The following is a 14,688-nucleotide window of genomic DNA, read 5'->3' on the forward strand; positions in this document are numbered from 1 at the left end:
AGCTGTGTGTCATCCGCATAGCAGTGAAAGTTAACATTATGTTTTCGAATGACATCCCCAAGAGGTAAAATATATAGTGAAAACAATAGTGGTCCTAAAACGGAACCTTGAGGAACACCGAAATGTACAGTTGATTTGTCAGAGGACAAACCATTCACAGAGACAAACTGATATCTTTCCGACAGATAAGATCTAAACCAGGCCAGAACTTGTCCGTGTAGACCAATTTGGGTTTCCAGTCTCTCCAAAAGAATGTGGTGATCGATGGTGTCAAAGGCAGCACTAAGGTCTAGTAGCACGAGGACAGATGCAGAGCCTCGGTCTGACGCCATTAAAAGGTCATTTACCACCTTCACAAGTGCAGTCTCAGTGCTATGATGGGGTCTAAAACCAGACTGAAGCATTTCGTATACATTGTTTGTCTTCAGGAAGGCAGTGAGTTGCCGTGCAACAGCTTTTTCCATTTTTTTTTAGAGGAATGGAAGATTCGATATAGGCCGATAGTTTTTTATATTTTCTGGGTCAAGGTTTGGCTTTTTCAAGAGAGGCTTTATTACTGCCACTTTTAGTGAGTTTGGTACACATCCGGTGGATAGAGAGCCGTTTATTATGTTCAACATAGGAGGGCCAAGCACATGAAGCAGCTCTTTCAGTAGTTTAGTTGGAATAGCATCCAGTATGCAGCTTGAAGGTTTAGAGGCCATGATTATTTTCATCATTGTGTCAAGAGATATAGTACTAAAACACGTAAGTGTCTCTCCCGATCCCAGGCCCTGGCAGAGCTGTGCAGATCCAGGACAGCTAAGCCATGGAGGAACATGCAGATTCAAAGAGGAGTCCGCAATTTGCTTTCTAATGATCATGATCTTTTCCTCAAAGAAGTTCATGAATTTATTACTGCGGAAGTGAAAGCCATCCTCTCTTGGGGAATGCTGCTTTTTAGTTAGCTTTGCAACAGTATCAAAAAGAAATTTTGGATTGTTCTTATTTTCCTCAATTAAGAAGGAAAAGTAGGATGATCGAGCAGCAGTGAGGGCTCTTCGATACTGCACGGTACTGTCTTTCCAAGCTAGTCGGAAGACTTCCAGTTTGGTGTGGCGCCATTTCCGTTCCAATTTTCTGGAAGCTTGCTTCAGAGCTCGGGTATTTTCTGTATACCAGGGAGCTAGTTTCTTATGACAAATGTTTTTCGTTTTTAGGGGTGCAACTGCATCTAGGGTATTGCGCAAGGTTAAATTGAGTTCCTCAGTTAGGTGGTTAACTGATTTTTGTCCTCTGACGTCCTTGGGTAGGCAGAAGGAGTCTGGAAGGGCATCAAGGAATTTTTGTGTTGTCTGAGAATTTATAGCACGACTTTTGATGCTCCTTGGTTGGGGTCTGAGCAGATTATTTGTTGCGATTGCAAACGTAATAAAATGGTGGTCCGATAGTCCAGGATTATGAGGAAAAACATTAAGATCTACAACATTTATTCCATGGGACAAAACTAGGTCCAGAGTATGACTGTGGCAGTGAGTAGGTCCAGAGACATGTTGGACAAAACCCACTGAGTCGATGATGGCTCCGAAAGCCTTTTGGAGTGGGTCTGTGCACTTTTCCATATGAATATTAAAATCACCAAAAATTAGAATATTATCTGCTATGACTACAAGGTCCGATAGGAATTCAGGGAACTCAGTGAGGAACGCTGTATATGGCCCAGGAGGCCTGTAAACAGTAGCTATAAAAAGTGATTGAGTAGGCTGCATAGATTTCATGACTAGAAGCTCAAAAGACAAAAACGTAACTTTATTTTTTTTGTAAATTGAAATTTGCTATCGTAAATGTTAGCAACACCCCCGCCTTTGCGGGATGCACGGGGGATATGGTCACTAGTGTAACCAGGAGGTGAGGCCTCATTTAACACAGTAAATTCATCAGGCTTAAGCCATGTTTCAGTCAGGCCAATCACATCAAGATTATGATCAGTGATTAGTTCATTGACTATAACTGCCTTTGAAGTGAGGGATCTAACATTAAGTAGCCCTATTTTGAGATGTGAGGTATCACGATCTCTTTCAATAATGGCAGGAATGGAGGAGGTCTTTATCCTAATGAGATTGCTAAGGCGAACACCGCCATGTTTAGTTTTGCCCAACCTAGGTCGAGGCACAGACACATTCTCAATGGGGGTTGGCTGAGCTGACTACACTGACTATGCTAGTGGCAGACTCCACTAAGCTGGCAGGTTGGCTAACAGCCTGCTGCCTGGCCTGCACCCTATTTCATTGTGGAGCTAGAGGAGTTAGAGCCCTGTCTATGTTGGTAGATAAGATGAGAGCACCTAGCTAAATGCTTGAATCGAACTTACAAACAAATATTTTCCAAGGCTGAAGCGTGACAAGAAATAACTACACTGAAAGACTTCCCCCTTTAGTTGTTTTTAGCTGCTTCTATGCACGCAGAACGAATTCTCTACTTCCTGTTTGCGTACAGTCTAAGTACCAGAAAGCTCCACCAGGGGGCAAATAACACCATGGAACACAATGAAAATCCATCTTAACCATTGTAATAAAATAATCTGTTAACAGGATGGCAGCACACTCCCCGCCTGGTATAATGAAATTGTGCCACTATGAAATAAAACATATCAAGAAATAATGTCCTTTCTATTTGTATCTTTTGTCTCTTACATTTGGCTTTTCTGCTGTCCATTTTCTGCGTCTCTGCAGCATTGTCAGGTACTCCTGTCTCCACCTTTTCCAAAAGGTGTCAGCGAGACACTGGACTTGCTTCCACTGTTTTCCATGAAGGTCGTTCATGCTGAAGTATCCAGAAGGGGCTGAGGTAGCGCTGGTTTTTTGTGTCAGTAACATTGAGTGTACCTTGTTTAGGGAACTCCCTAAAACTTGTTTAGGGAACTCCCTTTTCAAGGCATTTGAATTCCTCTCTGAAGGCTTCATGTTGCACACAGTGAATGATCGCTGTTGTGGCTTGTGACAACTCACTTGTACCGCATAGTTTATTACAGTCATGCCAGCCTCTGCAGCTGGTGTTGTCTGCACCTTCATGGAAGGATCTGGCAACATGAATGAGTCGTGCTGTGGCTCGATTGAGAGCTTTCCAGCTTGAGAACCTCTCAAAGCGATGAGAGCCGAGTTGAGCTCCAGAAACCTTAGAGGCGAAGACAGTGACGTCTGGTCGAATCTCTGCGTCTGCGTGAGGCTCTACAAGGTCAAAATTTATGTTCTCAGGCTCACTTGAGTTTGTTTGGGTCAGGAAAGGTGGACCTGAGAACCAGTTGGTGTACTTTAAGAGCACAGCAAGTATAGGCCTGGTTGCATGGTCTGCTGGATTGCTGTCAGTGTTTACATAACACCACTGATCTGGATGGGTAGACTTCCTGATGCGAGTTACCCTATTGGCAACATACACATAGAATCTTTTGGTGACATTGTGGATGTAACCGAGAACTATCTTACTGTCTGTGTAGAACTTGGCCGCATTTACATCAATGTCAATTTCGTCTCTGATCAGTTCATACATCTCAACAGCTAGCAAAGCCGCACACAGTTCTAGGCGTGGGATAGTGTGGGCCGGACGAGGGGCCAATTTTGATTTCCCCATGACAAATCCAACATGGCATTGACCTTCCGAGTCAATAACTCTCAGGTAGGCTACCGCTCCTATGGCTACTGTAGAGGCATCCGAGAAGATGTGTAGCTCTCTTCTTTGAGTGGTAGACAAGGAGACTGGGATGTAGGTCCGCTGAATATACATATGTTCCAACTCCATCAAAGATTCCTTCCACATGTTCCATTTCGCTTCTTTTTCTGGGGGAAGAGGGGCATCCCACTCACTCTGATCAGAAGAGAGTTCTCTGATTAAGGCTTTACCTTGCATTGTTATTGGAGCCACGAACCCAAGGGGGTCATAAAGACTATTCACTGTGGACAGGATGCCTCTCCGCGTAAAAGGCTTCTCATTGTGGGACACCTGGAATGAGAAGCTGTCTGTTTCCAGGTTCCAGGAAAGTCCTAGACTCCGTTGAAAGGGGAGAGGATCCACTCCTAGGTCCAGATCTTTTAAGTCTTTTGCACGGTCCTCCATAGGGAAGGCTTCCATAACTGTTTTGCTAATGGATGCAATCTTGTGTAGTTTCATGTTGGACTCCGCCAACATTGCTTGGGTTTTTCTTAGAATGTTGATAGCTTCTTCTGTAGTAGCTACTGATGTCAGCCCATCATCGACGTAGAAGTTCCTCACTACATATTGCTTGGGTTCTGATCCGTGTTCCTTCTCACCCTGTAGCGCTGCTCGTCTCATGCAGTAGATGGCTACGGCTGGTGAAGGGCTGTTCCCAAATACATGGACTTTCATCCTGTACTCAGTTATGTTTCTATCTGGATTGTTGTCTTCATACCAGAGAAACCTTAAGTAATCTCTGTGATCCTCACGTACACCAAAACAGTAAAACATTTGTTGCACATCTGCTGTTAGTGCAATGCAATCCTTGCGGAAGCGCATTAGGACACCCAAGAGTGTGTTGTTTAAGTCTGGACCACTGAGCAGAACATCGTTAAGTGACACGCCTTGACACTTAGCACTGGAGTCAAATACTACTCTTATTTGATCAGGCTTTTGTGGATGGTAAACACCAAATATGGGTAGATACCAACATTCTTTGTCTCCCTCTAGTGGCGGTGAAGGTTCGGCTTGGTCGTTATCCAGCATCTTTTGCATGAAGTCAATAAAATGACGCTTCATGTCAGGCTTTTTGTCTAAAGTCCTGCGAAGTGATGTGAGACGGTTTATGGCCTGCTCCCTGTTATTAGGAGGCGACGTCGAGTGGGGCGAAAGGGTAGTGGAGCCACCCAGTTGTTTCCATCATCCTGGAAAACCTGTTTGTCCATAATGTCCAAAAAGGCTTTGTCCTCCACTGATGGTGCTGGTTTATCATCGTCTTGTGTTTTGTCGAACACGGAACATTCCAGGCTGTCTGTGTTCACAGTTGTGCTCGGATCTCTCGAGTGCACTGTAGAGGGAGAGATGTGTTTCTGAGCTACGCTGTTGTAGTTCTCTTTTACCTGGATGATGTCAGGGCAAGGGCTCAGATAGGATGTGCGACCATTTTGAAGTATGTTTGTCCTGAACATGTTAACATTGGCTGGTCGGTGAGCCGTTCCCAGACAGACCTCACCCACGATGACCCACCCGAGTCGCTGTGCATAAGCAGTGTTGTGGGGCCCATTGATTTGCTGTCGTACCTTGTGTACCCTTAAGATGTCTCGTCCTAAGAGCAGGAGGATGGGAGCGTCTGGGTCCACAGCTGGAATTTTGTCCATAACTGGTTGCAGATGGGGATGATGATACGCAATGTCGGTGGAGGGAATCTCCGAATCCTGCTAAAGCGTTCAATGCCATGATTCAGAGAGGGCACAAGGCCAGATATGATGGGTATTTTATTAGTGTCTAGCAGAGTCAGTCAGCTCTTTGATATCCAGTTTCAACTGTTCAGAGCGGCCCTTCATAATGTCATTAAAACCCACATAGACTACAATAGAATCAATGTCCATGTCCTGGCGCAGTACATTTCGGGAGCAGCTTAGTAATGTCATTTACTCCAGCTCCGGGATAGGACATTGTTTTTGCACTAGGAGCAGTCACATTTCTTACCATGGAGCTGCCCAAAATCACGGCAGGCGAGAAGGACGAGGAAATCCGCCCACTCCAACTCTTCACAAGATGGTGCAGGTCTCCGACAGATGGAGAAGCCCCGCTCAATCCAGAGAAGGGAGGGAAGGTTGCCGACGTAGACTTCAAAATCGTAGGGGAAGGAGTACGAGTAGGCACAGCGGCCGCAGACACAGGTACACGCAGCGACAAAGGTTCAGGAAGATCAGGCTCCAGGGCGGCGAAACTATTAGTTGTTTGTATCCGCTCCGGGCCTCTCGTTGGGAGTGTAGACTGCTTTGCGGGAGGCCACTGTCTTTGGCTTCCACTGTCTATGTAGGCTGGCAACCTGCGTGATCAAGGAAGCCACCTCAAGCCTTTAATCCTCGGCAAGCAAACAATTGCCGCATTGGAACTCTGTGATCCAGTTTGTCCCGAAACAAAGCGTAGTAGATACAGCTCCTACAGCGCTGAAACCGTTCATTTACTTCTCCAGGCGAAGAGGGCTCCATTGGAAAACTAATCTAGGAAACACTTTGTTAGCTTAATGGCAAACATTAGCTGCTAGCTAGGCTAGGAGCTCTTTCAAGCAGATTTGAACCTGTCAGTTAAGCGGGATTCCGGGACAAGAAATAGCAGTCCTAGCTGTTAAAAGCTAACCGCGTTGCAGAATCCATGCAAAAACAAGTAATGTATTTATGTTTAACAAAGATTGGTTATATTTTAGTTAAAATAACAAACCAAGTGTTTCCAGCATACAGTGTTCATCTGCAGTTCAGGATTTGTCAAAGGTTTCTTCCCAAAATAATTTGTGATTCGGTCTTGCGCGCGGACTAGCCTATAGCCTGGGTTTTGTTCACTGTGAGAAGGAGAGTGCGAAGATAAGAAGGATCTGAGTTTAACTTTGGTAGCTGGCTACTACTATAATTGATTTGATTAAAAACAATATGTTTCTTGCCCATTATGTAATTATCAGTTATTGACTTCACTTTGTGGTGTTGAAACTTGAAGCAGCAGCTGCGGCACAATCAATCAGAAATGGACAGCTCATTTCAATCATCTTCATTTTAATTAGACTTTACTAACAACAAAAGGGCTTTGTGTTGGAGCCTATTTTTACTATTTAAGAAATAAGAGGTTGGCCTACCTGTTTGACAGACAAAATTAGGCTATTAGCTACTATAGCCATGGATTTGTCGGTCAATTCCTCCACCCACCATGCACTCTTTAAAAAGCCTACATCTGTCAGTGAAGGGCTGTTTAAACCAAGATTGGAATTGAGGGGGTATGAGAAGGCCTAACTTTAATTAAAGAAAATGGCAAAAAGCACATACCTACCCCTTGTTATTTCAAGATTTTGAAGAAAATAAAACGAACAGCGCTTTGGTCCACGATGCTTTCTGCTAGTAACAAGCTGCAAAACATCCAGGAAAGACGTGACTGCAGAGGCTGAGCTACAACCTTCTATAGCCGAAGGAGACAAAAAATAGACTTTGCTCGGGAAGTAATCTAATTCTGTCACGATCAATTGATTAAGCTATTCACTTTCTGTACAATAGATGTTTAAACCCAGACAGCTTTTAGGGAAACACCTTCTCTTGTTGGGTTAAACCACAGAAGAAGAGTAGCCAGCAATTAAAGCTTAACATTTTCTGCAATCGGTAGGCCTACTCTGACTAGGGTGGAAAGTTAGGCCTATTTTTGAAAGTTCCATGCTCAGACTTCTAATGACGTCTCAGATTAAATGATTTGCAAACAGGGAGTTTCGTTGCAGTCAAGACACACTGATTTGGCATTGGAGAAATATGATAAGATGAACACATAGGCCTAATTTGTGTGATATTAAAAAATATTCTGCTAATATGTAAAATTGCATGAAATGTTTCTCTGACCTGCAAATATGCTACTACGATAGATTCATGCAACATTTTTACTATAAAGGAGATCTTTCCACCCCTACTCTTGTCCACGGTGATCTGCGAACCCACAATCTTCTGGCCCGTAGCCTTGTGCGCTATCAAAATTCCTGCGTTACCATGTAATGCTTACAGGAACAGTTTCTAAAACTGCGTATCTAAGGCTCTGGTCTGTCCAAGAAGTGAGGGTAAACATGTCTACTATCCACGTGGTTTTAAGTATTATTATGTTTTTTCAAGCATTCAGGGAGGGTTTGGGTCAAATATATTATGTTGAAGGGAGGGCCATCCATTTTAATTTCAGAGAGGTCCGATTCTGTCCATGTAACCCTTATATAAATAACGTTCACTCCCTTAGCTTCATGTGCACATCCCAGTTTAAACCTAAATTGGGTTGCAAACCTACCAGTAATTTACCAAATGTATCAAATATTCTGTAATTTTGGTAATAAATAAAAAATGTTGCATTATTAATTACTTGTAATTTTGGTAATCTATGTCAATCTATGATAATTTTGGTAATTTAAATTTATGTGTCCATATTGTCCATGAGTGTCTGGTGAATAGACCATATGGTTCAAGAGAAAATAGCTTAATTAATGAAAAAAAAGCATCTAATCAACAATGGCATTATTTTCTATTAACTCTGCAACTATTCCAACGATTGACTTTTTTCACAATTGCATTAGTTTGGAGCTAAAACATTTACAAAGATATTGACAGTCCTAATAAATAACTGTAAAAAAGTATATCAAGGACATTTCATTCTGAAACTCTCATTAAAACACCACTGGTATTCACAAAGTTGATGGTTTGTATTTAGGATAATGTAAAATCATCTTATTTGATTATTTAATATATTTTACATGGGATAAGGCCACACATTAGACACCTGTGATAATCTGAAGTACCCCAAAAGACCACTAGATGTCATCTGATAAAATACAATAAAAAGTAAAAAAATAAATAAAAATGGTAGTTTACCTGTAAAATGTCCAGTAATATACCCTCCCTCTGAAAGAAACCCTAGCTTCATGTCTACACCCGGTTCAACACAAACCCTAGCCTTAACACAACCCTAGCTTCACGTCCACAACCTGGTTTAACCCAAACTCTAGCCTCAACCCTAATTTGGCATAACCCTAACTCTAATCCAGAGTATTGCATTTGCAGAGTACTGAAACAGCAAGAGAGTCTTGTTTGTTTCAAAATCATAGCATGCTCTGATGTTTCATGGATATTGCGAGCCTTTAGAAAGAGGCGTTCAATCAAGAGCCTTGAATGAATAAATTAAGAATGGCAAGCGAGCTCAGAGAGATTTTTATTTGTTGGGTTCTTGCATTTTTTTTTAGAGACATAAATTAACAATCATCATAATTTTGTTTTTACAACCTTGATAAAATAGATTACGGTTTATGGCTTTATTTAAGTTCTAGTGGAAATGGTATATACATAACTTGAAATACTATTTACAAAATCCGAGTAATAAAATGAGAATACCCCAGGAAACAGAACACCAAACACAGACCTCTCATGGGAAAAAAATAACTTTAATTAAATAAGAGTATAGTACAAAAATAGTGGGTATCAGAATAAAAACGTCTATAACAACAATGTCAACGACATCAATAACAAAAAGTTCATTGATTATGATTTGCCCTCAAAAATAAATAAATAAATACAACAAATAGATCGAGCTGCAACAACCTCTTTGAATGAAGTGAGATAAATGAGTCCATAAAGCAAACATATTAAGTAAAGATTTCACCTCGACGCCACTCCATCCTGGTCAGCATTGCTATAGTTAAGGTGTATGGTGTTGCTAAGACCCATGTTTGACTGACTAGTCAAACATGGGTTTGGGTTTGACTAGTCAAACCCAAACCCATTGGGTTTGACTAGTCAGTTGGTTAGTTATTATTTAGTTGTATATGGTTTGGCCGCAATGTAGAACACAGTAATAAAAGACAAAATGATTGTGTGTTAAATATGTCCCATGGAAACATTTTTATTATGAGATGATTGTTAAAGATTATGGGCTTCATGTCACACACTTGTTTTCATTTAGCCATGATTCAGATGGGGTCGAAAGGGTGGAATGGCAGCAGATATTCTGGAAGACAACCTCTTCAACTGAAATCTATCTGTTCTCACAAAGAAGTGTATATACAGTAACAGTCAGATATCCATTTCCATGGTATAACACAGTAGTTCATTTGTTAACCCGGGGGTGAAGGACAAGCAATGTTCAAAGTGGGATTATGAAAAAATGTAAACTCGAGAAAAGTCTAATCCATGTCAGTTTGGAAAGATCACATGCTTCTGAAAGCACAGAGTTTGGAAGCACAAGGATGTCTTATCCCTGAAGAAGTTTGTGGGAGTTATGAAGCGGATGGAACTACTTATGAGGACATCATGAAGTACATGGGCTGGGAGGGAGGGAGGAGTCCATGTCCTTCTTAGTGTCTCTTGGTGCTGTTCTGAAGTGGGCGTTTAAACAAGGAGTGCATTCCAAATGGAACCACATTTCCTATATAGCGCACTACTTTTAACCAGAGTAGTGCACTTTAGGAAATACATTTAAATACAGCACTTCTCCATTAGGATAAACTCTGATTTTTACAAATGCTAAATGTGTTTAGAAACAATACTCTTCCTCCTGCAACAAATATCTGTAAGCCTACCAAAACACTTGTGTGTACATCATGGTGTAGCATCTGCAGTACAGCAATGGTGATGGAACAATGATCCATCTTTAACATTCCTATAGCACAGACATTTTGCCTTTCTTAATTGTACAACAGTACATTTATTGAATGCGTGTCTGTCTGTGCCTGTTAAAGGCAAACATTGGCCCATATTGCAGAAGTAAGCAACTACTCTATGTTCAGTGGGGCTGGATCGTTACTTCTTCACAAGGAAGGCCTACATCCATCTTTTTGCTTTAGTGGAGCGTTTTAGACAAAGTAGAGTTATCGGTTCAATCGTTTCTGGCAGGAACCTGTGCCAAACAAGATGTTTGGAAGGGTGCGTTATAGAGCAGTGGACTAAACAGCCGACAATGCGCCTTTTAAAGGCATTTCCCCCAGACATTCACATAGATCGCATTCATGGTAAACACCGGGCCTGTCAGGTTAAGCACAAATTACCTTTAAAAAGTCTGTTCAAGTACGCTGTTCTTTAACGCGTCTTGAATTGAATCCTGGCTCATGTATACCAACTCAGTTTATAGTATATAAAAGGTGGATGGATCGTGTTACTTATTTACTCTTTCAGCTTGTCAAACTATTTTGAGAATTAAATAGCAGCTCAGTTTAGAACTTCATTGTTAATGGCGCAGTCACAGGCTGCCTATATAATGCTGTTATAATGGCATTATTCCTGACAAATGTTTCACTATGTAAAACAGTCTGACAATGGATCAAACACATGTAAAACATTTGACTCTTGGTTGAGATTCTTCGCATTTCATTGTCCATAACACATACACTACTAGGTAATGTCTGGTCATAAGTGTAATATAATGGCTGTTGTCATGATCTGCCACTATCTGTTACGTCACACGTGTTACAGTAGGTTGTGAAACAGTACACTATATGGCAGCTTCAGAGAAAGTGTGAACTTCTTTTCTCCTGTCAGCTAATTTGGAGACCCTGCATTAAGTCTCACTCACATACACACATCCTTCCATTCATACCCACACTTTTTTATTTAACTTAAAATTACATGATATATAACATGTAACAAAGCACAACAGTTAAAAAAAGAACATAACTGAAAACAGGGAAGTCTATTATAGTCGATCCCCACATTGCGACATATTTGGTGGGCAGTAAAATGTGGTTGTTTTCTGGCATTAATGGCTGGCCAGTTTTCCATGACTGAAACATGTCCACATCCAGGACAGACTTGAAAAACCCCTGATACCAGCCACTTCTTGGGGCCGACTTCAGGAGCCTGGTTAAATTATTTAACAACAATTCTTCAGATTATCCAGACCATGGTGATTGTGTGGCTGTCTCGAACGAGGTGCTATTTTCCCATGCATCTCATCATTGTGTACATTTGAGTTGAGCTGGTCTGTCATCAGATGCTTGTTTCTTGGAGAACACCAGTGACCAATTCTCAGTCTAGTTCCACAAATGGTGTGTGTGTGTGAACATCAGTCAACCTGAGGGTGAGTTTTCCAGCAGTACTAATCAAATCTCAGCAAAGTAGACAGGGACAGCAGAGAGAGCGGTGTGTGTGGAAGAGGGACGGAGGTACTTCAACTTGGTCTGCCTTTGCCTTATGGGCTGGGCCACCATCACAAGGAGGGATGGACGTGCATCATTAACCGTAGTTTAAAGGGTGTCGGTTGGTCCATCTCTCCCTCTGCTCCCCTATCTGTCCCTGGGTCCTAGCCCTGGCTGCCACAGGAGGACAGGCTGTCGTAGAGGGAGTCACTGAGGGATTCAGGCGTCTCTCTCAGGGACTGGAGGTCCTCTGGTCTCTCCTTCACCAGCTCCAGCCCTCCGTCCTTCCCCACCTCCGAGGCGCTGGGCGTCCTCCCCTTACCCCGCCGGCTGAGCCCTGTCTGGAGTGGCAGGGGGAGGCTGCCTGGGTCAGTGGCCAGGGGGCGCTGGGGGGCACACTGTTTCAAACTCTTGGGGGAGAGGAAAGGTGGGCACATGAAGAAGGAGGAGGGTGGAGGGGAACAGGGGAGGATATGGATGGTAGGGAGGGACAGGGGGACAGAATTATGCTATAGTTAGTTATTTTAGGACAACGTGAGATTTAACAGGTTCTAGGGTAACACGTGCACCGTTGCATTAATATCTGTGACTTCAAGAAATGCTTTTGTCATGTGAAGGAAAATGTTATGTTTGTGCTTTCCTAAAAACCAATTTGACTGGGTTCATGCAAGTGATTGATTGATCATGCCTGGGAGAAATCCTCACTATCAGTATAATGCAATTTGGCAGTATGCCCAGAACATTGTTTTGAGAACCGAAAGGGGTGTCTCTGTTTCAAGGTCTCAGCTTGGAGAGAAGAAGCCTCGTATTGGGGTATTGCTTGGTCACATGCATGAACCAAATGTTAATGAATAATAAATGATGAATGATAAATAAGCTAAATCATGCAAATATAACTTGTCTGTGTAAGCAGTATAAGAGAACTAACGGGAGTGCCCCAGGGGAGCTTCTGACAGACGTGTACTACTTGGTGCATTAACTTTGTTTGAAACTCTCCAGCTTTCTGATAATAAAGAATGATTCATTTAATAATGACTTCAGGTGTCCCTGGTGGTAATTTCCGCGACAGTCAGTAACCATGCTTCCATTCAACCATTTTTATGCGAGTAAAGTACCTGTCGGATAAAAAAAACTCACGACAGGCCTAATGGAAACAGACGTTGTTGGTAAACTTTTCTAAATGTCAACAAAACTATACTGAACAAAATATAAATGGAACATGCATGAATTTCAACAATTTTACTGAGTTACAGTTCATATAAGGAATTCAGTCAACTCCTCAGTTTCATCAGCTGTCCGGGTGGCTGTGCTCATGTGGAGGTCCATGGTTACACGTGGTCTGCGGTTTTGAGGCAGATTGAACGTAATGCCAAATTCTCTAATACAACGTTGGAGGTGGCTTACAGTAGAGAAATTAACATTAAATTCTCTGGCAACAGCTCTGGTGGACATTCCTGCAGTCAACATACCAATTGCATGCTCCTTCAAAACTTGAGACATCTGTGGCATTGTGTTGTGTGACAAACTACACATTTTAGAGTGGCCTTTTATTGTTCCCAGCACAAGGTGCATGTGTGTAATGATCATGCTGTTATATCAGCTTCTTGTTATGCCACACCTGTCAGGTGGATGGATTATCTTGGCAAAGGAGAAATGCTCACTAACAGGGATGTAAACAAATTTGTGCACAAAATTTGAGAAATATGTTTTTTATGCGTATGGAACATTTCTAGGATATTTTATTCCATCTCATGAAACATGGGACCTACACTTTACATGTTGCGTTTATATTTTTGTTCAGTATAAATACATTTGACAAGGGTGGATCATTTTTTTGTCTGTGAAATAGATAATGTGACAAATGGTAGTGAAAACAGATTTTTTTGAGATAGAATATTGTTGATTTTGCAAATGTTGATATAACAACCATCATATCGTGGGTAATTTGCAGTCATGCAATGCTTTTTTGTGTGGTCCTCTCACTACGACATGGAAAAGCATGCACAGTTTATTAGGCTACGGATTAAATAAGTTCTGATGAATTTCACAGGGTGGTGAATGTGCATGGGGATAAGTTTGATGTTCCTTTCTAATAAATATCGAAGGTCTTAACCCTTTACACTCGTTAGAATTGGTCTATATGGATAGGGCTAAATTGAAATGTTTCTTATAGAAGAAATATGAAATGCATAGCCATGTTAGCAATTGAAAGGGACAGTTTGGAGATAATGGGAAAATTATTAGATCAAAAGGTAAGAATACAACAGTTCACTTGTCAAGACTGAATCCAAACATTACACTATTGATTTTATATTAATTTTACTTTTACTGTACTTTGCCCCATTTGTTTATAAATACTCTGGATACATTCAGTAGCATGATAAGACTATTCCTGGAAAATGTGGGTTAGGTCCAACATAAGACAAAAAATGTCAAGGGTTTGAGTGAGAGGACTAACTGGCGTCTCCAAGTGGCCACACCTCTCCAAAGTGTGCAATTTCAATGCACTTTTATGACTCAAAGAAGTCTTCAACTATAAAAGGTACTTTTTTTTTTAGCTCTCCTAGTGGTGCCGTTAAGGATCTAGAGCAAGCACACTTCATTTTGAAGACAACCCTGCATCCCCGCCGTCACACAATTACTGTTGTTGTTTACCCAATCCAGAAACAGTCCATTATAAATAGCAATCTGGGTAACGGTGAGCATGATTTGAAAGGTTGTTCTATTTCCAACATGACTAGCGAAGTTATAAAACATGATCTTACAGTGTTAGGCTTCACAAGGCAGTTCAGAGAAACAGATGGTAATGTTGGTGGGCATAGAAAGGAGTCATGCAGCAGATTCTCCTCCACAATAAACACATTAGCTTCTACACCTGCATTCTA

The 14,688-nt window shown here is 41.7% G+C and overlaps 1 protein-coding gene across 12 annotated transcripts in view; it reads right to left on the reverse strand.

Annotated features, from left to right (window-relative positions):
• Positions 1-9,099: 9,099 nt before the first annotated feature.
• The window catches only part of LOC129815393 (nck-associated protein 5-like), a 112,361-nt gene continuing 106,772 nt past the window's right edge, over positions 9,100-14,688 (reverse strand). For all 12 annotated transcript variants that reach the window (XM_055869175.1, XM_055869176.1, XM_055869178.1 and 9 more), the window contains one exon: positions 9,100-12,213. In XM_055869175.1, coding sequence (XP_055725150.1) covers positions 11,968-12,213 — 246 coding nt within the window. In that variant the 3' untranslated portion in view covers positions 9,100-11,967. The remainder of the gene's footprint in view (positions 12,214-14,688) is intronic.

The sequence above is a fragment of the Salvelinus fontinalis genome, chromosome 18 (genome assembly GCF_029448725.1).
Source record: "Salvelinus fontinalis isolate EN_2023a chromosome 18, ASM2944872v1, whole genome shotgun sequence".
NCBI classification, from domain to species: Eukaryota; Metazoa; Chordata; class Actinopteri; order Salmoniformes; family Salmonidae; genus Salvelinus; species Salvelinus fontinalis.